The sequence below is a fragment of the Debaryomyces hansenii genome (assembly GCF_000006445.2).
Source record: "Debaryomyces hansenii CBS767 chromosome G complete sequence".
Taxonomy (NCBI): domain Eukaryota; kingdom Fungi; phylum Ascomycota; class Pichiomycetes; order Serinales; family Debaryomycetaceae; genus Debaryomyces; species Debaryomyces hansenii.
Genome location: NC_006049.2, coordinates 172,759 through 191,360, shown reverse-complemented (window position 1 = coordinate 191,360; position 18,602 = coordinate 172,759). Strand labels below are relative to the sequence as shown.

At 36.0% G+C, this 18,602-nt stretch overlaps 8 protein-coding genes and 1 non-coding gene across 9 annotated transcripts; 7 read left to right on the top strand and 2 right to left on the bottom strand. All coding sequences in view use genetic code 12, as the record gives it.

Annotated features, from left to right (window-relative positions):
* Positions 1-814: 814 nt before the first annotated feature.
* On the top strand, positions 815-1,984 carry DEHA2G02200g (DEHA2G02200p; the record flags this gene model as incomplete). The annotated part of the gene is made up of 1 exon (XM_002770520.1): positions 815-1,984. The coding sequence occupies one exon, from the start codon at positions 815-817 to the stop codon at positions 1,982-1,984; it is 1,170 nt and encodes a 389-aa protein (XP_002770566.1).
* Positions 1,985-2,655: 671 nt separating this feature from the next.
* On the top strand, positions 2,656-4,911 carry DEHA2G02178g (DEHA2G02178p; the record flags this gene model as incomplete). The annotated part of the gene is made up of 1 exon (XM_461635.1): positions 2,656-4,911. One exon carries the CDS (start codon positions 2,656-2,658, stop codon positions 4,909-4,911), a length of 2,256 nt encoding a protein of 751 aa, XP_461635.2.
* Positions 4,912-5,600: 689 nt separating this feature from the next.
* On the top strand, positions 5,601-7,178 carry DEHA2G02156g (DEHA2G02156p; the record flags this gene model as incomplete). Its single annotated transcript, XM_461634.1, has 1 exon — positions 5,601-7,178. One exon carries the CDS (start codon positions 5,601-5,603, stop codon positions 7,176-7,178), a length of 1,578 nt encoding a protein of 525 aa, XP_461634.1.
* Positions 7,179-7,488: 310 nt separating this feature from the next.
* On the top strand, positions 7,489-9,513 carry DEHA2G02134g (DEHA2G02134p; the record flags this gene model as incomplete). The annotated part of the gene is made up of 1 exon (XM_461633.1): positions 7,489-9,513. One exon carries the CDS (start codon positions 7,489-7,491, stop codon positions 9,511-9,513), a length of 2,025 nt encoding a protein of 674 aa, XP_461633.2.
* Positions 9,514-9,804: 291 nt separating this feature from the next.
* Positions 9,805-9,890, bottom strand: DEHA2G02112r. The gene is given in 2 exon segments: positions 9,805-9,841; positions 9,853-9,890. It is a non-coding gene; the product is annotated as a tRNA-Lys (tRNA).
* Positions 9,891-10,647: 757 nt separating this feature from the next.
* Positions 10,648-14,034, top strand: DEHA2G02090g (DEHA2G02090p; the record flags this gene model as incomplete). The annotated part of the gene is made up of 1 exon (XM_461632.1): positions 10,648-14,034. One exon carries the CDS (start codon positions 10,648-10,650, stop codon positions 14,032-14,034), a length of 3,387 nt encoding a protein of 1,128 aa, XP_461632.2.
* Positions 14,035-14,521: 487 nt separating this feature from the next.
* Positions 14,522-14,755, top strand: DEHA2G02068g (DEHA2G02068p; the record flags this gene model as incomplete). Its single annotated transcript, XM_461631.1, has 1 exon — positions 14,522-14,755. The coding sequence occupies one exon, from the start codon at positions 14,522-14,524 to the stop codon at positions 14,753-14,755; it is 234 nt and encodes a 77-aa protein (XP_461631.1).
* A 111-nt stretch (positions 14,756-14,866) lies between these two features.
* Positions 14,867-14,962, top strand: DEHA2G02046g (DEHA2G02046p; the record flags this gene model as incomplete). Its single annotated transcript, XM_461630.1, has 1 exon — positions 14,867-14,962. The coding sequence occupies one exon, from the start codon at positions 14,867-14,869 to the stop codon at positions 14,960-14,962; it is 96 nt and encodes a 31-aa protein (XP_461630.1).
* A 42-nt stretch (positions 14,963-15,004) lies between these two features.
* On the bottom strand, positions 15,005-18,400 carry DEHA2G02024g (DEHA2G02024p; the record flags this gene model as incomplete). The annotated part of the gene is made up of 1 exon (XM_002770519.1): positions 15,005-18,400. One exon carries the CDS (start codon positions 18,398-18,400, stop codon positions 15,005-15,007), a length of 3,396 nt encoding a protein of 1,131 aa, XP_002770565.1.
* Between the last annotated feature and the right edge of the window lie 202 nt (positions 18,401-18,602).

The window sequence follows — 18,602 nt, the reverse complement described above, 5'->3', positions numbered from 1 at the left end:
CATAACCCCTGTCTACTCGGGATAGGTCAAACATACCAGTTTTCTTCCCCTGTCCCAGACCACAATGTCCAGCTTCTAGATATCGGTGCGGACCACAACGGCTCTGACCCGCTCGCTATTACAATGAGGTTTATTTGAGTACGAATTTGTTAATTAGTGGGTGTATTCAGCTTAATGAAAAGCCCTAATGGACAAAAAACTGTAATGAATGTTCGTGTTAAGAGAGGTTCATTCCACCTTCGACCTCCCCTTTAGAAGAGGTGTAAAAGGGTGTACTGAGCCTACGCCTGTCTTACAAGGATTTCTTCGTTATTACACTTCCTATTTAGTACTAATATAAACAAACCGATGGCCATCCATTCTATTAAAAGAATAATAGATATTTCGAAAGCCATTATGTCACCCAACCGAGAGCCTCATTGGAACAATATAGGATGAAGAATGGTACCAGTATCACTTAAAAATGAAATACGCAAGCCGACTCAAAATGAAAAGAACAGCATAGCATTATTTTGGCCGTAATTCAAATGAAAAAAGAGTACGCAGTAATTTAGCCCGATTAGATTTCAGGCCCAATTTGTAGGTAACGGTGTCTAGACCGGACTTTTTTCTGCTATGAATAGGGACTAATCACGCGGTAGGCTTACGTGGAGTTCGTACCGGGGTACGTGCTGAAATATTCTTAAATCGGGGCTTTTTATCTGGGTATATGTGAGAATGGGACATATTTAGGCATTCAGCATTAGGAATAGTTAGATGAGCTGATAACGGCCAGAACGAATAATAGTCAAGAGTATTGGTTTGGAAGAAGCAAATGATAAGTAGATTGATTCAAAGGCGGTGCCTCGGTGGATGGAACCCAGGAACGGTGCAGAGGATGACGCGGGTCCCATTATTGAGCGACACTCTTTGCAAACGGTACCTTTCCAATGGGAAAGACAAGAAGGTCAATATGAGCACCAAGAAGCAGAAACCTTCGATCAAGCATTTAAGGCGGTCGAGCCCAAATCTGCAACGGGAGACGGCGCAGTACATATTGTCGTTGTTGAATAAAAACAACGAGCCAAAAAGCATTGAGGTGTTGGAGAAATATCTATCTCCGGTGACATCGGTGACGGTTGGAGAAACAATTGATTTCGAAGTGGTTTTGAATGAACTTAATAGGCTCGATTCCGACGGGAATAGAAGAAACGAGTACTCGGTGTTGATGCCAGAAGAGGTAATTAACGTCAAGTACAATGGAAAAGACTTAATGATATTGACAAACGGAACAATAGTTGGTTGGGGGTTGAGTGAGTCAGTTATTGTGAAACAAATCATGCCGACGCTTCTTCCGGCTATATGTGATAAATGTGAACCCGAGAGTGAAGAGATTGATTGGGTGGAGCTTGATTATCTTCCTGATAACTCGCCTAATAATGGCAATTCGTACATGCAAGGGGATATCATGGTGATACAGGGCACTAATAAAGACAAAATCTTGTTGGATAAAGCGGCCTTTGCAATAGGGTTATCTCGGTCTACGCGGTTATCTGTATTGGAAAATGCGTTGGAAAACCACATCCAGCTAACTAGAGTTAACTCAGAATATTTATCGGAGGGGAAACAAATAAAAACGACAGAATCGGATGTCTTAAAACTAACGGGGAGATTGTTCTTATTGAGAGGTAAGTTGAACTTATATTCCGAGTTAATTGAAACCCCAGATTTGTACTGGACTGAACCTACCTTAGAGAGAATTTACGAGTTGATTTCACGTAATCTAGACATCTCCCCAAGAATTTCTATTTTGAATAGAAAATTAGATTATGCTACAGAAGAGCAAAGTGCGTTGTTAGCTGTGTTGAATGAGAAGAAAAGCACCAGGTTGGAGTGGATCATCATAATTCTTATTATGGTCGAAGTTGGGTTTGAAACCTTCCACTTTTACGAAAGATACTCAGATAAAGCTAATAATAAAAATAATGATAAACCTAATGAGTGAAGCATGTAAATAGCATTTTTTTTTTTTTAAGTGAATTTTACCTTCTTGTAAATATGCTTTCGACTTTTCTTATAAGTTCGTTAATAGGTAATAATAAATCCATTGGCATTCAATTACAGTAATATTTTCAATTAGCTTATTCAAATCCGTATTAAGTAATTACCATATAGGTAATTGAATCGTAAAATTTGGTGCATAGACCATTGCACTTGCATCTTTTGAAACGGGATGTTGAGGTGTCGAGTCATTATTGACACTTTTTTTTTCTTCCGGCATTTTTTGGAATTAGATGATATCTACTTCTTCAAACTATTTTGTAATTAGCTTGAATATTTAAATAGAATGTTTAATAGTGCTATGATAGTGCGTCATCTTAATAAATTGTAGTTAATCCTCAACTAAGGAAATATTTAAAAAAGAATAAAAATTGCGAAAAATATGAATTTTTGTTGCAACCTTTCATAACCTATTCGAGTAATTCAATATAAACTTAAATCGATAAAAACTGTTCCAGTTTAAAAAAGACTACACATTTGTAGTTAAGGTATTGAAACATGTGTTTCATAAGCCTCGAACTACTTTAAGAATATGTATATATAGGTAATGTATCGTCTTGGGGGTTGTATCAAATCTCAATATTTTGCACCAACTAAATTCCTTCGCTCATAAATATGAAGACAAGCCTTATTACAGTATTATTATCCCTCGTTTTACTCGAAACAACTGCTGCTATAACAGTTACTAATATATGGCAGTCGTTGAAAATAACTAATCCTTCAACATCGAGCAGACCCCAAGATATAAGGACTGCAACTGTCGGATGGAAAATTGTTACTGCTGATGTTCTACATAATGACATATTTTTCTTCCTGATGCCTTATGTTTTCAGAACCAAGTTTAGTGGCAACGAAATATTATTAAAAGCAGACGGTACTATCTATGCTCGCTGTCAAGTAAACGATGGTTCATTTAATAGGGATGCTTCATACCTCAAGTGTTCGATGACAAGTTCTGTGGATGATAAAAAGGATACGACCGCAGTAGGAGAAATAACATTTGATTTTGTATTTAATGCTGGCGGTTCCTCTTCTGATTCAGACATTTCTTCTGCAAAAAGGTTTACTTCAGGCGACAATCAGGTTAGCTTCAATAATATTCAATCTGACGTTAATTTTCAATCAGGTCCTTTTTTCACAGACAAAAAGACTGATGAATTATTATACTACTCAAGATCAACCCCACAAGATTTAGAACAAGTATTTGTATTAAGTGGCACCTGCAATGAAGGTATAACTTCTGGTTCTATGGTTTTCACAACCAATAACTCGGTTGATTGCTCACAATTCAAGTTGAAGATTACTAATGACTTGAATGATTTCTACTTACCTAAGAGCTATAAATCAATCGATGTGGGATCAATTAGATGTTCAAGTGATAACAAAAAACTTACTGCTACATTTAATAATATTCCACTGGGGTATAGAGTATTCCTTGAAGGATTTGAAAAGTATCCAGATAATTCCATTTATGTTAAACATTTATATGCTGAAAATATTAAATGTAGCGATGGATCTTCTAAGGTGGATGGAATCACTAAAATAATAAGGGTGGTAGACGGCGTATCTTCTTCAAATGGAGATACTGAAGTATCGAGTTCGATTGCGTTATCTTCAAGTTTAGAAATGACAAGTACCCATGAAACGAGTAGTCCATGCAATGAGTGTTCTACGACGCCCATAACAGAGACGGAAACTACATTGAATACAAATACAGTAACTGAAACCATCTGTTCGGAATGTGCTCATAAAACCAGTGAATCAGCAACTAGGGAACCCTCTTCAAGTGAATCAACCAGTGAATCAACAAACAGGGAACCCTCTTCAAGTGAATCAACAACCAGGGAACACTCTACAAGTGAATCAACCAGTGAATCAACAAAGACAAGTAGTGAAGTTGTATCTTCAATTAGCAAATCTTCAGAGACAAGCAGTAAACTTGAGTCTTCAACTACCGAATCAGAAACTAGCAGTGAAACACCCTGTGAAAGCTGCTCACATTCATCCATCTTGTCCACATCAATCCCACCTCCAGTTAGTCATACAACGGAATCGTATACCGAACCGCTGTCAGGTGTGGAGGAAACCACTCTTTGTACTGAATGTACGTTATCATCGACCATTCAAACTCAAACAGAGACGACTACGTCTATCAATAGAACCACAGAAACGATTTCTTGTTACGACTGTTCAATTTCGTTGATATCGTCTACGTCTGTTCCTCCCGTTGTGGAAACAACCGAGATGTCTGTCAATAATACTACTGAAACACATTCTTGTCAGGACTGTGTAAGTTCCTCGATATTGTCCACATCCATTCCACCAGCTATTGGAACAACAGAGACCACACTGTATGAAGAATCAAGTGTTCCTAGTGAGTACGTCGATTCTCAGACGTCAGAATTTGTTCTGTCAACCATCGATATAGCAAACGGCACTACAACTTATGCTGAACCACTGGAAACTGGCGAATGTCTCCTGTGCGAATACCCGCCAATTACCGACGCCGAAACCATAACCGAGAGTATTTCTTGCGACGAAGATTGTACCACTACTTTTCCTACCTACGTTCCTGAATTATCTTCAGAATCACTTCAAAAAGAACATTCGGACATCTTGCCCACATCGTCTACCGTTGACTCCTCCATCAATACTAATTCTCAACCTCAGTCCGATATTGCTGATACGTCCATCTCATCGCATGCTATTATTACCGGCACCGCAGCTCTCCCGCCTTCATATTCCGCGGAATACCCATCATCAACCCAATACATTCCCCCATACGCATTTTCGTCCTATGAAGCGTTATCCAATTCGAACAGGTGTTCCTGGAGCGTGTTATTGTTCTCAATTCTCGCGTTATTAGTCTAGTTAGCTACTTATGTCACGTATTTCCTGAATTTAGTCATCTTGTAAGCAATTTCGCAGCCATATTTTTTCTTGTCATCGGAAAATATAGGAACAGACAAGTCGTGTTCTCTTACCGTAATTTATTGATTCACCACTCGCACCAGCCAATAATATTCGAATACGCACTTATCAGTGCGGCTTGACCTAGCGAACTTACGTCAATGTCTGGATAGATAGTACGATGATAATCTAAAATAAGCGTATTTAGCAAATCTAATTAGCGGGACTGGTTTCCAGGGGGTCACATTATATATGTATCGAGTTAAAATGAAGAAGAACCAAAAACTGGGGAAAAAATCTGTATCAAAAGCAAAATTGATGTGATTTGTTAAATTCACTGATAACGAAAATCGAGGCGCTTCGATCATAACCATGCGATTATTAGTGCTTAACTATGAGTTTTGTGTAATATTACTATCTAAACGGTGCAATAATGACATACGCAAAATTTTCTTTTTTTCAATAGGGCAGGGCAATGAAATGAATAAATATATACGTATTTCGAAGATTATTTTCGACAGGTAATTCATTAGTTACAGTAGTATTAAATTTCAAATTTCCAAAAAGTTACTTGCATACTTTTATATTTAGACGATTGATTTTTAATTAATTAGTGGGACCTAGTAATACAGCTGCGAAAATATTAACCTATGACAATTTCATCTGTAACAACAGGCATATTAAATCGAAGAAAGCTATTCACAGCAAATGAAGACTATAAGGAAAGTGACATATTATTATTCTCGATCGCTTCGTCGCTAATCTGGATAATGATACCGGGTTTAGCATTTTTATATTCTGGGTTGGCCAGACGGAAAAGTGCGTTGTCGATGATATGGATAGTGTTGATGAGTTCGTTCATTGGAATCTTCCAATGGTACTTTTGGGGATACTCGTTAGCCTTTTCTGACAAATCTGCAAACAATTTTATTGGGGACTTGCATTTCTTTGGCTTCAAGAATCTATTAGGTAGTGCTGAAGGCACGCCTGACTATCCTGAAATCGCCTATGCGTTATTTCAAATGCAATTTTTGTTGGTCACCTTAGCTATTTTAGCAGGCGGGTGTATTGGAGAAAGAGGAAGATTTTTACCAACGGCTATCTTTTTATTTTGCTGGGCGACAGTGGTTTACTGTCCGGTGGTTTACTGGATTTGGGGAGGTGGATGGGCCTCACAGTGGCAAGGGGGTGCTTTGGATTATGCGGGTGGTGGCCCAGTAGAAATACTATCGGGTGTATCAGCGTTTGTATTCAGTGCATTCTTAGGTAGAAGAAACGAGACATTGATGATTAATTATCGTCCACACAACATTTCCACCATTTGTATGGGAACATCATTACTTTATGTGGGATGGTTATTTTTCAACGGGTTCTCTTGTGGAAATGCATCAATCAAGGTTCCATACTCGATGTTCAATACCCATTTATGTGGTGCATTCGGGGCTATCACATGGTGTTTGCTTGATTTCAGATTGGAAAATAAATGGTCCATGGTTGCGGTCTGCTCGGGTTGTATTTCAGGATTAGTGGCGGCCACTCCTTCATCAGGTATGATCCCATTATGGGCCTCAGTGATTCTTGGAATTGTATCTGGTATTGTGTGTAACTTTTCCACCAAAATCAAATATCTCTGCAGAGTCGACGATTCCCTAGATGTTTTAGCGGAGCACGGTATCGCCGGTATTGTGGGATTGATTTTCAATGCATTATTTGGAAGTTCCACTGTTATCGGCTACGATGGAGTAACTGTGCACGCCGGTGGTTGGATTGATCACAATTACAAACAATTGTACATTCAAATCGTCTATATCTTGGCCACCGCAGCTTATGCTGGTGGTGTCACGGCTGTGCTATGCTTCGTAATCAACAAAATCCCCGGTTTGCACTTGAGAATAGATTACAATGCCGAAGAAATTGGTATGGACGAAGACCAAATCGGTGAATTTGCCTATGATTATGTCGAAGTAAGAAGAGATTTCTTAGATTGGGGCAATCCTAACGTCAATCCAAATGCTCAAATGTCTCGTCCATCCCAGGAAGTTATGGAGGGAATTCCTCCGAATCCCCAGGTTTTCCAGGCAGTTGGCAGCTCCTCAGTATCGACTGCTCATCAGGATGACTCGAGCATTCAAGAAAAACTCGATTCTCAGAATCATGACTCCCAAGTCCCAGAATCCCAAAATTATAATACTGCTAGCGATACTAAGGAAGATGTTATCGAAGAGTAGATTACTGCATCTTTATTTCAATATGTTCATATACATTTCTGTCATTTCATTTAGTTCGTAAAACATATAAATATTCAATATAAACTTTAAATTGTTGCAATTGGCTCCTGTATATGATCATAGAAAAGAAATGGAGATTCCTCCGCTTCCGCTCGAGCGCAAAAAACATTTTCGCTGAAAAATGGTCAACTGACTCATTGAAAAATCAAAGAATCGACTCCATTTAATTCGACTTTTTTGCTTGTTATAGCTATAGGTTGTTTTTTTAGAAAATTAAACTAATAGGTTTTTAAGACACAATTATCAAAAAATGATTGCTCGTAATATAAAGGCCACATCTTGCCAAAGAGCCTTTAGAATGGCTAGTAGCCAAGTTAGATGTATGAATAAGACTAGCTTTCTGAAAGCAACTATGAGTGCTAGTTCAAGACCTACGCCGGCCCCTTCATTCGATCAACAAGATCCAAGCAGCGGAGCCACTGAGTTAAAGAAAAACGTTGTAAGAAAGAGTCAATATCCAATCATGGATGACTCATTTATTGGGTTAACTGGTGGTGAGATCTTCCATGAAATGATGTTGAGACACAAGGTTGATACCGTTTTTGGGTATGCTGGAGGTGCCATTTTACCTGTTTTCGACGCTATCTACAACTCTGATAAATTCAATTTTGTTTTACCAAGACACGAACAAGGTGCTGGACACATGGCTGAAGGTTATGCTAGAGCATGCGGGAAGCCAGGTGTTGTGTTGGTTACTTCAGGACCAGGTGCCACGAATGTTATTACACCAATGACCGATGCCTTGGCTGATGGTATTCCATTGGTTGTTTTCACTGGTCAGGTTCCAACCACTGCAATTGGAACCGATTCATTCCAAGAAGCCGATGTTATTGGTATTTCTAGATCTTGTACCAAATGGAATGTCATGGTTAAGAATATTGCTGAATTACCAAGACGTATAAACGAAGCTTTTGAAATTGCTACTTCGGGAAGACCAGGTCCAGTCTTGGTTGATTTACCAAAGGATGTTACTGCAGGTATCTTAAGAGAATCCATCCCAATAAATACTACCTTACCATCAAATGCTTTAACTCAAATCACTAAGAAGGTTGCTACTGAATTCACCATGGAAAGTATCAGAAGGTCTGCACAACTCTTGAATATCGCCAAGAAACCAATTCTTTACGTTGGTAATGGTATTTTAAACCACGAACAAGGTCCAGCATTATTAAAAGAGTTAGCCGACAAAGCATGTATTCCTGTCACAACTACTATCCAAGGTTTAGGTGCTTTTGATCAAAGAGATCCAAAATCTTTAGATATGTTAGGTATGCATGGTAGCGCTGCTGCAAACACTGCCATGCAAAATGCTGATTTAATCATTGCCTTAGGTGCAAGGTTTGACGATAGAGTTACTGGTAATGTTAGCAAATTTGCTCCTGCTGCTAAATTAGCTGCTTCTGAAAACAGAGGTGGTATCATTCATTTTGAAATCTCTCCAAAGAACATAAATAAGGTTGTCGAAGCAACTGAGGCTGTTGAAGGTGATGTTACCAACAACTTGAGCAAGTTTATTCCATTAGTGGATGCTGTTAAAGAAAGACCAGAATGGATGGGTGAAGTCCAAACATGGAAAGAAAAGTACCCATACGCTTACCAATTGGAAACCCCAGGTTCATTAATCAAACCTCAAACTCTTATCAGAGAAATCTCAAAACAATCTTCTACATATGGAAAGGACGTTTACGTTACAACTGGTGTCGGTCAACATCAAATGTGGGCCGCTCAACATTTCACATGGACCAAGCCAAGAACTATGATCACATCGGGTGGTTTAGGTACTATGGGTTACGGTTTACCAGCCGCTATTGGTGCCCAAGTTGCCAAGCCAGATGCTATGGTTATCGATATTGATGGTGATGCTTCATTCAATATGACTTTGACTGAATTATCCTCGGCGGTTCAAGCTAACGCACCAATTAAGGTTTGTGTCTTGAATAACGAAGAACAGGGTATGGTTACTCAATGGCAATCATTGTTCTACGAACACAGATATTCTCACACCCATCAATCCAATCCAAACTTCATGAAATTAGCTGATGCCATGGGTGTTAAGGGTATTAAGATTTCTACTCAAGAAGAATTAGTTAGTGGTATCAAGGAATTCTTAGACTACGCAGGTCCTGTCTTATTAGAAGTTATTGTTGAAAAGAAGGTTCCTGTTTTACCAATGGTTCCAGGTGGTAATGCATTAGATGACTTCATTATTTTCGATGCTGATGTTGAAAGAAAAGAAAATGAATTAAGAAATCAAAGAACCGGTGGTAAACATTGAATCATAATATAGACACTTATGCTTAGTTCATCATTGATTTCAATTCAGTTCATTTAAACATATTCAATATTTATATTTATGCTTTAGGCTATTTGATTGTAGTTATCGACAACATCAAATATACGCTTGGCATTTAAGAGGTTATTCAAAAACAGAGTATTAAAACTAGTTATATTTGTATATATGCAATATAAAAGATTCATTGTATTTTTCACCATGTAGATGTATTGGCTTGAATAGACTTGGCCTTACTGGCATTGAGAAAAACAAAAACGCAAAAAAATAAGATTAAACCCGACGCGGGGATCGAACCCGCAACCTTTTGATTGCTTCTTTTAGTTAAGAGTCAAACGCTCTACCGATTGAGCTAGCCAGGCTTCTTATCTGTTAAGTAGTTTGTTCGGGAAGAATATATGCGCTATATCAATATATATTCCTACTTATCTCCCGTTTCTGTAATCGATGTGCCACGAAGTTTCGTTTTTTCTAAATATTTTTGATACTTGAAGAGTAAAAGGCTTAAGGCAGCTTCATATAATAGCCAAGAACATAGTTTAAGCCATAGCATACATTTGATACAAAAGTTGGCAGCAAGTCGAGCCAATACAAAAATTGCGGGGTTCGAAATCACAGGACAGTATATTTAGAACTCATACAGTTAACAGCGAAGATGAAACCTTCGGGTGCTATCGTATCAATGAACCCATTTTGCCGAATGCTCTATTCAAAATATCTTATCGATATTATATAGATTATAATTCACAGTAACGCATTACGCATTGTATTGTAGACTTCATTTAGCAGCAATATAAAGTAATTTAAGCAAGTATAAGAGAATCTTTCATCGGTATCAATATAAATCAGTTAGACATTTTATAGTAAAGCTGTCTACAGAGGAGCTCGTAAAATACAGCATTAGACTGTAAAAGGTAAGGGCTAGAAGAGTTGTGAGAACCAGCGCCTTACTGAGAATTTCTGAGTTTTGTGACCGGGATGTCCTTTTCGCCGAGGTGATTTCTACCCCAGGATAGAATCTCTTCCTGTGGACCGATCTTCAGTCTGTTTATGCATTTTATATATATTTATTTGTTTGAAGGAAGCGAACAAAATAAAGTACTATTTGATGGCTAGATAATGTCACTTTCAAAGTCTGAAGAATCAGACACACAGAAGCCTAAAACAGAGAAGGAGAAGGAAGAGGCCAATTTGAAACTAATAAAAACTACATCCGGTATTAGAGTATCGCAAGCGTGTGACAGATGTAGAATCAAGAAGATTAAATGTGACGGGTTAACACCATGTCATAATTGTTCGAAGATAGGGTTTGATTGTAAGACAAGTGATAAATTAACGAGGAGAGCATTTCCAAAAGGTTATACTGAAAACTTGGAGAAAAAATTACGAGAGTTAGAAGAGCAAAACAGACTATTAAGACTCAAATACGGAGAAGACGAGGAATATGAGGATAGTGAAAAACATAAGGAAACTAATGGTGGGACATTCATGCACAGACAAGTGGAAACTAACAGTATTGAGGCAAGAAATGAAAATGAGGACCGTACGAGCATGAAAAATCAGAATAACCCGATTCAAATTAATAACCCGATCGATCAAATATTCAATTTGGATGACAAAGGTATTATTATAGGTAACGACAATTTGAATTTCGAGTCACAGTTCAATCATTTATTGATAAACTTGAATTTGCCATTCTTAAAGATTACTAATTCCCATAACTACTTACTAAATGATCCCAATTCTTACTTATATCACCCATCTTATGCCATGCATAATCAGTTCCAAAATAGAGATCTTGACGTTCCGTATAACCCATTGACGGCCAATGATTCTCAACATGATGGAATCCCGGGAGAAATGTCTAATTTAACAAATAGCCAATTGCCTATGGATATTTATGACTTATTTATTAAGTTGATTAATAACTTCAAGAAAATAATAAGTAGCAAGAAAGAGCTTGATAACCAGATCTTACACTTTTTTCTTAACTACAATGTTTTTATACCAATTTTTGACATAAAGCAGTTCATGAAATCCTATGACGAATTCCATACCATGTATCCATTTATGTTTACATATGATGATGCAACAATTAATGGCTTTAATATTCTGAATAATGATTATCATGTTGTTAGTGAATACTTAATGATTGTCGTTCAGATTTACGCTATGTTAATGATGAATGACCCTACGATTACTTTAAACCTATTGTTGAATCATATTGAACCTAGTTTCTCAAACAGTAATAACTTAAAGGAAGACAGAAAATCCAACGTATCAATGATAAGATCATTGTATGACTTCTTACCTTACTTTAATGTATTTCACGTTTCAATTCCTCAATTACAAACTTATTTATTAATTTTGTACTATTCATTATTGACAAATAACAAGGAGAAATCCCTAGTAATATCATCGTTAGTTAACTCATTCATTGGTATTTTGGGGATAAATTTAAATTCTAAGAATTTATTTTTTAATGACTTGACATTAAATTTGCAACAAAAGAGAAACAGAGTAAAAATGTTTTGGGTCTTCAAAGTATTATTAAAATGTTTCAATCTAAAGTTTGGATTTAAACCAAGTTTGAATACTACGGTCATTAACCCTGTAACGATTGAGAGGTATTTTGAATTGACCCCAGAAAAACTAAGTCTGTTGCTAGAAACGAAGGAGGACGGTTTAGATGATTTATTTGAAGTGTTGCTTAAACCTAGTACTGAGTTTTTAAATTTGGTTAATATTATTATACCATCGTCTTTTTCGCCTAATTATTATCAATATTTAAAAAATGGCAGCAACCAGAATCACCACCAGTCACTGAAGAAGAATCCCAAACATTTAGACTGGATCTTAAATGATGACGATGGTGACGGAAATGATGGAAATTTGAATTATAATTTCACTCAATTTTTAACCATTGATAAGAATTTATCAAATTGGAGATATTCATTGAAAGATAAAAGGATAGATTTAACCCCATTACATCAATATTTAAAATTGCCTATAATATCCGATGTAACATCCAACAATCTATATCAAAAATTGTCGGTGTCTAATATTAAAAGTTCTTCTGGAATAACACAGGAGGGTATAATGAATTATTTGAATACAGGTTTACCAGATATTTATACCGCATCACAGTTAATTAAGATTCAATTGAACTTCCATTATTTATTGATACGGTCCATGAATTATTTGAATTTTGTTATCGATAAAGAATTAACAAATACTTATTATATGAAGATCGCAAATATTTCATCCGAAGTTTTGGCGTACTTTATATTGGTATTTGAACACATTGGCCAATCAATGGAAACATGGGAAAATAGCGCCGGCGAGGTTAAAACCAAAAGTGGAAATAATATAATTATGGATGGTTTAGGATTAGATGTCGATGATGATGGCTTTGTTATCAATGATTTTTCGGTAAAGAGAAGAAGGACCAGTTCACAGTTCCCATTTGGTCAACAGGATAGGAAAGTTAAACAGATTCCACCATCCTTGTTCAATTACATGTTAAATGGGTTGTCAATGACTATAATTAATTTGAAAAAGTCTATTATTTTACAGATGTTATATTTATTGATTTGTCAACTTAAAATTGCTAAGAAGAAAGGTGTCATAGAGCCCGAAATAATAAGCTTATTGAATAAGAGTATTGAATTGTTCGTTAAAATATTTATAAATTATGGAACTAACAATACGCGTAAGCCAGTTAAGAAAAACAAAGAGGATGAACTATTCTTAAAGTTAATTAACGACGAGCTTAAGGAAGAAATTTTGACAGAACCAAGAAATAACGACGAAAGTGATGATGAAGATATGGATGAAGATGCTGCAAATCATAATGGATTGGACATCGACTGGGATGACGAGGATATGGATGAAGACTTAAAGTACTTGAAAATATTGAAGTTTATCAAGTATAAGATTCAACTTCTTGCATCGAATAATAATCAACCGAACGTTGGAGTTCCAAACACAGAGAATACTGCCCACAGCCAAAGTTTGCCATCATTGATGGAGACTATAGACGGTTCAGCAAGTAAGAACAATACTGTATCTGGTTCGGAGGCCTCTACCATAGAAAATGCAGCAAGACCTAAATCGATAAACAAGCCATCTGGTGGGAATAACTTCTACACATCAGCGTCATCTACTAACTCGAATTCGTCCTACACCCCCGGAATGCAAAAAATTCCGTCCATGTCCAAGTTTGATTTCCTCTTAGGTGAAGATACTTTCCCTATATACACCGCGACCAGCCCGCCTTATACCATCAACTCACATACTCCCTCTGTGTCAGGGCTTAAAGATGCTCATCAACTGAGTGATCTTGTGAAAAAAGAAAGACTAGCAGTAAACGATCTAATGAACATGAAGCATGCGCAAAAGAATGCTAAGCAATCCATTTCTCCGTCTTGGCAGTACAATCCGAATTCTGCAAGTCCTACAAATCAGCATGTAGCGTCGTCTGGTACTGTTGATAACAACAACTAATCTGTATCTGTACAATAGTATTTAAATATGAAAATATATGTATCTATTAGGACACCGTTTGTAGAACTATTTTGCAATCACCAGAAAGTGCTTAAATGCTTACGTAAGAATAGTGGCTATGATTATATATCAGAGACTTTCTCAGCCTCTCTCACAATTTGTTATCGCTAAATAAGAGATCTTAAGCTTACTAACGTGAGGTGCGTAAATATCATAACGTTCCTAACCTAATGATTTGCTCCGGTAAACCCATCCACGGTATATTGTATCACGCATGGCTAAGCAAACAAACTTAGCTTAGAGATACCGAGCCTTACGAATGTGATGCTGTCAATGATCGAAAATCATCCTATATTATGATACAGTCCCCGCATTCTGCAGATTCACAAAACAGTATAAATTGATTCATAAAAGACCGTAAAGTCACTGAACAATTTATAATATATTTTATTAAGTACTTATTTCAAAAAGAAGCTTAGAAATTAATATGCCATTTACCAAATTTGCTGACTATTTTAACACAACCTCCAAAAATTCCGAAGACATCGAAAGTAAGAATTCTTATAAGAATGAAACTTCTAACCAAAGTACGGACGGGGAAGACCTAGAAAGTACTGTAACAAACACAGGAAATGACACGGATCATAATAAAGGCCACCATCGTCATATTAAGGAAGAGAAATTCCACCAATCGTCGGATAACTTGATAGTGGGATTGTAATGGGTTGCGTAGTAAGCATCGGGATATATCTGCAAAACTGCACAACACGTGACTTGTTTAGTTCGATCGCATACGGAGTCGGAGTATTTTGTTACTCCAGAATATGCTGGAATGAATGATAGTCCTATTCAAGATAACAGACAAATGGATACGGACAGAGAAGGATTCAATATATATGGAACTATAGTTTTCGATATTTTAATATAAGGTGGTATTATATTACTACTTATTTGTAGGTATGTACAGTTTCTATAATGTAGTGAGCGTTTGCTGGAAGCACTTGAAATATTTTTTCAACTTTCCAGGCGATTCTTCCCAATCCACGGAATCTAGGATGGATATACAGTCGTTGTTGGGGGATATATCGTTAAGAATTTCGAAGAACACCTCGCTTCCGATGCTTCTAACTCGCAGTAGTGGATGGTGGCAGCATAACCAACATACTCGGGTTTGAGCTTTGAGCCTAATTTCTGGTTCCGATTGTAGCGTTCCTAAATACTGGAAAATCTTCAATATTATGCCTATTCTCAAGACATTGGAAGTGTTTATATGCAAATTGTAACACCTCACATAGAGTGTCTGATATTCGAAATCAATTGGAAAAGGAGTGTTAGATTCAAACAACTTGACAAAAACGTTAAGTGTCATATTGTAAACCTTCAATTCTCTAGAATTCAAATTATTCAATTGTCTGTCAGTTGGTATTTTTAATAATTTTAGAAATTCCTTAAATACAAAATCATGATTTTCCTGATTCAAAGATTCTAAGAATACAAGTAACTGAAGGAATGCCTCATTTGTAACTGAGCTTGTCATCGTCAATGCACCCAAACTAAAGACAATCCCTCTCCAAAAGCTAATTGATAACTCAATTACATGATTAGATTGTTGTTTGTTTGCCAATATCTCATTTCTGTAATATGCAAACAAGAACTTATAGTTGTTGCTATTGTCAATCTCCACAAAATGCTTCATTCTCAAAATATGAATTAACTTGATAGACTCAAGTCTTAGTTTGTCTATTAATTCTCCTGAAATTCTCACTAACCTGAGTTCAATCTCATCCGTGTAATGAAAAAAAGTTGAAATATTATTCTTGATAAGATACATCGTAGAAAGTCGAACCTTGGAGCCAACATCACCTTGATTCGTTATAGTATAATCATCCAACAGGTTAACTAATACAGACAACATCGACAAATCAAGATTCAACTTCTCCAAATTTTCACTTAAGCATTCAATCATGCTTGATCTGATATTACAATCAATAGCATTTTCTTGAATTAAATTAATTAAAAATACTTTACCATTGTTTGAAAATTTTTGATAATAAAACAAAGATTGTGCAATAATAGGGTTATTACTTTTAATTATATGCCCAAATCCTTTTAAATGATCAGATGTAATTACCTCATTTCTCTTGCAAAGAAGTCTGAAGTATTGTTTAAACTCTTCTGCTAAGCCAGTGGTATATTTGGCTCTAACTATGTCAAATATTTCTTTCCATACGATATCAAAATCAATAATCGGGAAATTAATTATCATACAACAATTTATCCACTTTACATATGCTTCTGCTTTTTCACTTGCATCGGAGTGATGATCAAACTTAAAATTTTCTTTCAAGTGGTTGGCTACCTTCAAAGTAAACTGGTGTGAAGTGTCAGGAGAAATTACTGCAAGCTCTGAAAATGCATATAACGAGTTACCTGTGTTTAAAATCTCCCTAGTTAATACTGATAATAAAGTCTGTAGGGGGTACGAATCCTGTAAATTTCCTAAAAATTCAAAGTCAAACTCCATTGATAAGTCATCTCCATAGATCTTAGCCAAATGATAAGAATTCAATTTTTTCACTTCAAAACTATTATTATCGTCTTGTATATTATTCAATAAACAAGGAATAAAAAGATTCGGTTTGAATCCAATACGGATAAGCTCATGAATCATCAAGTACGACAGATTCAAAGAACCAAGGGATTTGTTATTGAAAATCTCAACTAATCTAATTATAAACAGTCCCATCTGCTCTCCAAAGGTCATATCCTCCACAAATTTGTAGCCAAACAAGTTATTACCAAATCTCCCAATAAATTCTTGGATAACAGCCACACTACATCTTCGTATAGTTAGATCAAAGTCGAAAATTGCTACCTTTATCAAGTCAAATAAGATAACTTCCATCATATTCTCGTTTTCTCTTTGTAGCATAATGAAGGTATCTGTCTTAATCATCCTACATAATGACCATATGATAAAGCAAGACGAATCCCGTAATTGGGATCCTAAAACAGATGTTGCTCGCTTTTGTTGAATAAATAAGGTCTTGTGCACAATGCTTAATATCGGCAGGATTAGATGGTATGGTAAGGATTTCCTGAGCGATACGTATGCGAAAAATAACAAAACCGTATGGTACTTTGGCACAGAAATTTTATCAGAAGTAATCGCTAAATCGACATGAAATCGGTTTGAGTTACTAATTGATTTTTCATACGGAGAGTAAGTAATCATGATATTCAGAATTTCCAACTGTTCTATAAGATATTGGATCAATTGTTCTTGGTAATTCATTGCTTCAACCGTTAACTGGGAACAGATGCTACTTAAATTCTTTGCCATTGCATACCTTAAGTTAGTATCAAACCTGTCTAACATTATACTCATTACATCATGAAACAAATTGTTCACTATGCTAGATACCTGATAATATTTGCCAGTTTCTGGCAGTTGCAAATAAAATTTGGCTAGTTTGTTCAATACCTTTATGATATACAAAACATTAAGATTATTCAAATCATTCGTACAATATTCTTCTTGCGTACGTAGATTAACCAAGTCAGTTAGTAAAACTTCTTTGTGGATAACATCTAAATATTTACACATTACTTCAAATGAGCATCTCTTCATTAATTTATTTATCACCATAGTATGTCCCAATTTGATTGAGCCACTATTATAAGATAAAGAGTTCCAAATGGAAGGAACTGTATCATTAAAATATACATCAAGCATACCATTCTGTATTAAATCTTGTCTTGAAATTAGTCTAGATATTAGAATCAGCGCCACTGATTGATTTTTGGAGGCATTGGAATGCTTTTCAAGACAATTCAAACCAAATTCAAGTAATAACGTTGGCAAATCTTCATTAATTAAAGTGAGAGGGAATGGAACAAGAACTAAATTGGAAAGCCATATTAATATCAAAAAAGTTTCATTTTCACTCAAGTTTATAATTTCAGTTAATTCTAATAATTTTGGAATTAAGTAGACATCACTTGAAAAGAAATTGGTTACAAATTTGAATCCTCTTATTTTGGAAAACTCATATATGAGGCCTGATATCCCTTGCTTTAAATGTTTTAGATCCTTGTCACTTTCTATGGAATATAGAAACAAATAAAAATCAGCCAAGGATTCAATATAAATCGATAAATTGAGATCTAAAAGCTTGGGGGAAGACTCAAATTCGTTAATTGCCCATTGTAAACTAGAGAATATTACCTTTGAACGTTCGATTTTGGCCAGACTATACAGCTCATTATCGTGGATTATATCTCCTAGATCTTTAATTAACGATCGAATTTGCGAATGAAGTTCATCACTTTTCTTAACTAACACCTGTTCAAATACATCATCCATTATTAAGTATACATCTCAATGTTCTTCATACAACAACCGCTGTGTGTCTAAGATACCGTAAGCTTGTATGCTTGATATTGATCTGATGTGCGACATTTGTTAAAATGTCGCGATAAAAAAGTCGCAGTCAGAAATCAAAATTTTCCATTGAACATATTTCAGACAATGGTACTGTTAAGAATTGATTAGCTCTACCTTCAAA